The sequence below is a fragment of the Chenopodium quinoa genome, unplaced genomic scaffold (genome assembly GCF_001683475.1).
Source record: "Chenopodium quinoa cultivar QQ74 unplaced genomic scaffold, ASM168347v1, whole genome shotgun sequence".
NCBI lineage: Eukaryota > Viridiplantae > Streptophyta > Magnoliopsida > Caryophyllales > Amaranthaceae > Chenopodium > Chenopodium quinoa.
The window spans coordinates 10,667,578-10,674,323 of NW_018743292.1; the positions used below are offsets into that span (position 1 = coordinate 10,667,578).

Sequence of the window (6,746 nt, forward strand, 5' to 3'; positions counted from 1 at the left end):
AGTCCAGCTTTTAGATGTATGAGGCATTTTTACTTGTCATTAGTTCAGCAAATGTGATTATTAACGTAGTTCGTATCAAATTAGGGTAAATCCAATCATTTGTCTATGATCCTGTTACTCTGATAGAATCATTTATGTGCGCCCTAATTACACTACCATTTTGTTCTTTAAAGCCTAACCTTAGACTAGAGGTGCCAAAGTGGTCTTTCGGATCATATTCCATTTGGTCTAATATTGTTTGAGTCGCATTTTGAGTGAATAGTCAATGGTTCGAGTATGGTTTGTTTTAGATCAATTTTGGAATGAATCATCTTCATACCTATTGACTATTAATTTTCTACTCTGTGAAAAACCAATCTAAAGCTCCAAATAATATCAAGTGATACTGATTTTGCGTAGGTCTGTGTTTAGGTAAGATAATCGGATACAAGTTAGTTCCATCAAATCTTATTACAATCCGTTGTAAATTGATACTCTATTACATACTTGCTATCAATCTTGATTCCCTTAACCATACAATATCGTGTTATTACAAGTATTACACTAGTCAGTAGCATACATTGTTTCCCGCTTTCATGACAATTGATTACAAAAAAATCTGAATCTAAGTATCTAACAGAGTAACGGCAGATATCAAATGTAAAAAGTTAATCAAAGAATGTGTGAACGCCTATAATAATACTGTTCTAATGCTCACCACCTAGCATACATATTCTTCTGTTGTTTTATAAAGTAACTGATGATAAATCAGCTCGTTCCAGCATCTGGAACACCGGGAAGACACCAATGACTGCAATCTTCTGACGATCCCTTCTTTCCTGGGTTTTTCCCATACTTGGAAGGATGACCATCAATCCTATATGACGATAATCCTGTTACATTCACAAATGTAACAGAAGTTTTCATCGTATTGATGACCTCCCGAGCAATATGATCTTTATCAAGATTGTCTATGTACATTTCATTTAGTGGCCTCCTTGCTTCTCTACAATGCCCGCCAGTATTCCATTGCCCTCCTCTGTTCAGCAAACCAGACAGGTTGTTAAAGTGAAAAGGTTCACTGCAACCTTTGATGCACATACTCTTATGTAAGTTATATGTTAGTGTAGAGAACCAACCTGAAATGAGCTGGTGCTGTACTTCGAAAGAAAACCTGGGTTGTGTGAGGATTTATATATCTATCGACCCATGTCGCCCACGTCAGAAGAGCTTTTTTGTAAGCTGCTATAGCATCAAGGTGTGGATAAACTTGCTTACCTTCCTGGTAATAGTTAATCCTTCATGCAATTGCATTGTTTAGTACAAATTCAGAAAGGCATAATAGAAAGTCCTAATTCGTACATAAGATACTAATAACTTTGAGAGAATTGAGACAATCCTTAACGAAAGTCTTAAATTATTACTCCACTTGGAATCAGTAATCACATTGTCACAATCCCTTGTGATTCGGGGGAAAATAAATCCTTTCGATGTTTTCATTCCCTTCCCAATCATAATTGTTGCTATTTTAGGAGATGTGACAATTTTATTATAAATGCGATTCATAATTCCTAATAGTGCTGATGCTTTCCAATCTGAACTCAACAAGTATTAAACAGTCTATTTCAATATTTCATAAAAATTAACTCACCCTGCTTTTGTCTTGAAATGAGTCCACCAATTTCCAGTGTTAAAGATGAAGATATCAGCTCCTCTCCATTTTGCTGAATCTCTATTTATGCTATCAATTCGCAAACTTTCCTTACGCTTCCTACCCATCCTCACCTTGCTTCACGCACTAAGAAATGGGTCACATAGAATTCAACTGTGCACTGATAATCCTAAATTGCCAAATCACCAGAGTAATAATCAGCTCAGATATTCTATGAAAACTAAGGAAACGAATCGAAACAAGGAGGATCAATTTATAGAAACACAAAAGTACTGAAGGAGCTGAGTACATACCACAAATTTGAAACTATAAGCCCCTCTATTCTTAGTAATCCTTCGACCTCGTGTCTCATACACCCTAGTGGGATCTTTAACAGCACTCGTCAATAAACAAAGCAATGATTCCCATTGATTCCTATTAATTGAATCACCAGCAAAGACTAGCCTCTTTCCTCTAATCAATTCCAGCATATTTGTTGCATTGAACCTAACATTTGAATCAAAGAGTATTATTTTCAAACAGTCCAAATCCTAGCTTAGCAATTAGCACATACAGCTACCATACAAAATCAAAATTTCTGTTTTACCTACAAAATAAACATCTACAATTCCTTGGATCAAAATGTCATAAAACACGAAAACGCTTCATAAAATACTCGAGTCTAACACTTGAACACGTACTCATTTCGTAAACAACAATGCAAGTCCGAGTAACAACTTAGCTTTCATTTACAAATGATTGCAAAAGGGATTATCAATTACAAATTAACAATACCTTGGAATGTCACAATCTTGAGGTTGCCATCTCCACTTCATGTAATCTTTGTCCCACCTCCCATTTCCTTGGCAACTAATCAAAAGTTAGTTTTTGCCCTTCATTTAATAACAAATAAATCTATTATTAGTGATCACTTGAATTAAAATCATATTAGCCCTAAATCAAACTATTAATTATCTTATTAGACGTGATTTCAAGTACAAATTCCTTTTAAACCTGCAAAAAGGGGCGTGATCAAGCAATAACAATCAATCATGAATAATCAAGTAACATAATTATTGACACAACAAATCATCATCATAATCAAAATCATAATCGATATAATCATAATCTCATCAAACATGATTTATAGCAAGATCCTAGGCTTACTAAACGGATTAGTAACAAACCCTTGCATGTCACTAATAATAAAGATCAAAGCATTAACCTAAACATGATACTAGAAACATGATATTAGAAATATTAATTAACACCCTAAACATAATACTAGGAATTAAAAAAATAATATTAGGGAGATCAAATTACTCACTTTGATGTCTCGTATTATCTCTTTCTATCAAAACAATACACATGTTAGTAACTTCAAGAAAGATTAAATCAAATAAATCAAGATTTGGGACCAAGCCCTCAGAATTATCAACCTTTCACGTCGAAGTCAAAGGCAACTTCGAGATTGGCTAGAGATATTCAAGGCTCGTGAAGGAGGTATGGTGTTTGCTTGGGAAAAAAGAATATCAAGAAGGTGTTGGGATGTGGTTAGGCTAGGCTAAGAAAATAAAGAATCAAGAGAGAGAAAGAATTAGAGAAGGGATCTGATGATGATCGTTGGTGATCAAGCTTGTTGATGATTGAAAATGGGGTGAAACGACCTCTATTTATAAGTAAAAAAGAGGGTCGAAGGATCAGAAAAGAGTCAGAAATTAAATCAAAGTAAAACAGGTTCCATCGCGGCGCGACAGCCTTGTCACGACTCGATGACCCTGCAATTTTGCGAATTTTGTTTTTTTTTTTTTATAACTTTTGATCCAGAAATTGGAATAAGATAAATAATATACCGTTGGAAAACTCTGGAAGTCTACTTTCCAACACAATTAGAATCAAATTGATATCTTTTGTAGAATAAAATATATGGTCGAAATAGTGGGATAGTGTCAATTTTGGATAGAGTTTGGTATTTTATTCATATCTTTTTCGTTATAGCTTGGAATTGGGATTATGACATATCATTGAAAAGATAATTTCAAGGGATATCCAACCATCCAAGATTTGGATAAAAATTATGAGGCAAAAAAATCATATATGAACGTCTTTGAATTCAAATAGAATAAGGATTTTCAAAAGAGAAGTTTTATTCAATTTCAAACTCTTTGATCTTTATCTTTCGAAAAGGATAGATTAGAACCATATAAAGACTTCTAGAAGTTCCTAATGAATCCTAATTGGTTTAGGAGTGGGATTAAGGTATTGGACCCTCCACATGATCATTGGGTCGTAGGTATGATGGACCTAGGTCCGGTTTGGACTCGTTTTAGTATTTTGGCCATAACTTATTCGTTATAAGTCGTATTTGGGCTTATAATATATCGTTGGAAATTTCTTTTCAAGCCCCATACAACTAAACAACAATTGGACCAGAATCATGGACCAAAATAACTGGTTTGGACGATTTTATAAAGATGACACGAAATGGATGATTTTGAGGGACACGAAATAAATGATTTTGGGTTAAAACATTTTAGGAAAGGTTATAAATGGTCAAGGCTAAAGGGAATTCACGAGAATCTTCAACTCTTCACCTAACTCGATAATCAAAGACGTGAAAGGTACTCATCATTGGGTTTGGTTTTTGGGGAGACATAATCAGGTGTCTACACACGGGCTCTATGTACACTACTAGAAATAGGCTTATTTCCGACGAAATTGCTCCGACGGAATAAAATTCCCTCGCAAAATTCAAAATTTCCGATGGAAATCGGAGTTGTTGGAAAAATCCGTCGGAATATTCAGGTTCCGACGGAATATTCCCTCGGAATCTTCAAGTTCCGAGGGAATATTCCGTAGGAAAATAATTTCCGACAGAATATTCCGTCGCAACCTGGATATACCGAGGAAATAATTTCCGTCGGAAGGCAACAACAATTAAAAAAATAAGGCGAGTTGCGACAGAAACAGAACAGCAACAGAACCAGAAACCAGAGAGAAAAAGGAAGAGCGAGAAAGAGGAAGAGGAAGAGAGAGAAAGGGAGAAAGAGAGAGAGGGAGAAGGAGATCGACGCCGGCACCACCATCCCGCTGCTGTACCGCCGCTGTTCCGCCGCCGGTAAGTGTAGCATTTTTGGTTTAATTTTATTTTTTTTACAATTTTGAGGAAAACCCTAACCACCACCATGTCACCTAGGGCTTACCGGAGTTCAACAGAACCACCCCCGAATTTTAGCACAACCACCAACACTCACAGCCGCCGCAGTTGGATAGTGGTAAGTGGTGTTTGTTTGTTTGGTTTTTTTTTCGGGTTTTTTGGGTGTTTTTTCTTAATTTTTTTTTTGGAGTTGTTACTAACAACCACCAACCCCACTTGAACACCCGCTGGCCAGTTTGCAACCATCACGCCCCCCAGCCGCCGCCGCCAGTAGGTACTCTTCCCCTTTTTTTTTTTGTTTATTTTTTAATATAAGTTCACATCATTTATTCATTTTTTTATACAAAATGCAAGCATAAACTTAAAAGCTAAAATTATAAATTTAGTTTATACTTTTATTTTTTGTTTGTAATTTGAATATTTGTAGGATTTGTAGCTTTACTTGGTTCTTTGGCAATAACAACTTCAGATCTACAGGTTAGAGAGTATTTAAAAGCTAAAATTATAAATTTAGTTTATACTTGGCATGTTAGTGACTAATGGTGTGTAGATATATGTTAGTTTATTATTGTTTTTAGTTATTGTATTTACAATTTGTTGTATTTATATTTTAATTTGTTGAAATATTTGAAATGAATGTGTTATGATATGTTAGTTTAGTTAAGTTTATTTAAGTTTAGTTTTTAATTATTGTATTATAACATGTTAGTTTAGTTTGGTTTAGTTTAGGGTAATAATGTATGTTAGTTTAGTTTATTTTAGTTTAGTTTAGTTTAGTTTATTATTTTAGTTTAGTTTAGTTTAGTTTAGTTTAATAAAGTGTATGTTAGTGTATTTAGTTTAATATTTTTGTTTGATATAATGTTTAATATAATATTTAATAAGCGTGCTTATTTATTTGCTTAGTTTAGTTTAATTATGATATATCTCTGTTTAGTAAAATGCATGTGTCCTTCACTTTATATATATAATAAATGAATCATTTGCATAATCATATGCCTAGATACCCGTTCAAGGCATACACATTAGGAGTATGTCTTGAATAGTCCCCGGTTGGGACTGTCCTTGTACGCTTATTCTCACTTAGGTGGTGAATGTAAGCCTTGTTTTTTATTCTAGGGAAAATCCTGCCTTTTCATGCATTTCTCTACCGTGTTCTCTAGGTACATATGTAGGTGTGTTTAATCGCCTACATCGTGTACTTGGAGAACTGTAGGGAAATGTTGGCGGTTTTTCCATAGAATTGAAAACCTGGGTTACATTCACTAGTGAAAATAAACGTACAAGGATGGGTTAGGTTGGAGTGATAAGGATCCTTTGGAAGCATTTCAAATCTCATTTGCATTTTCATAACGCTTTGGTGGATAATGACTACGAAATACGGTTTATGACTAATGTGATTGTACATATGCGTGAGCTGTGTAGAAGTTGTAATCATGAAACGAAGAGAACGTAGCTGGATGTATGAAAGGATGGTTGGGCAAAGTATTAATCCAGAGTTCGTGAAAGGGGTTGATGAATTCATTCAGTACGTCACAGATTATCCCGAGAGTAATAACCCGAATGAAGTTAGGTGTCCATGTGTTAAATGTAAGAAAAAACGCCTTTGGGATGCGTATACAGTTAAAATTCATCTGTATCGCAAGGGTTTCATACCTAACTACTATGAGTGGATGTGTCACGGGGAAGGGTATCCGGGAGTTCCCGAACGGCGGTCGAATGAATACCGTGACATGGTTTTCGATGCTTTTGGTCATAGTCAAGATCAGGGGCACTCAGATCAGGCTAGTGTTTCATCAGAGGAGGAGCCTAATGCAATAGCTAAGCATTTCCTGGATTTGTTGAAAGCTTCTGAAGGGCCATTATACGAAGGGAGTTCTTTGTCTGTGTTAGAGATGGCCGCTAGAATCACTAGTCTAAAGTGTGAGTATAATTTGCCTCACAGATGTGTTGATGGGT

General features: G+C 35.2%; 1 protein-coding gene across 1 annotated transcript; it reads right to left on the reverse strand.

The window, feature by feature from the left end:
• Nucleotides 1-700: 700 nt before the first annotated feature.
• On the reverse strand, nt 701-5,033 carry LOC110735940 (protein trichome birefringence-like 6). The gene is given in 8 exon segments (XM_021916113.1): nt 701-762; nt 765-1,018; nt 1,119-1,277; nt 1,631-1,763; nt 1,766-1,820; nt 1,945-2,137; nt 2,426-2,500; nt 4,999-5,033. Coding segments are annotated over 8 exon segments (966 nt in total).
• Nucleotides 5,034-6,746: the final 1,713 nt, after the last annotated feature.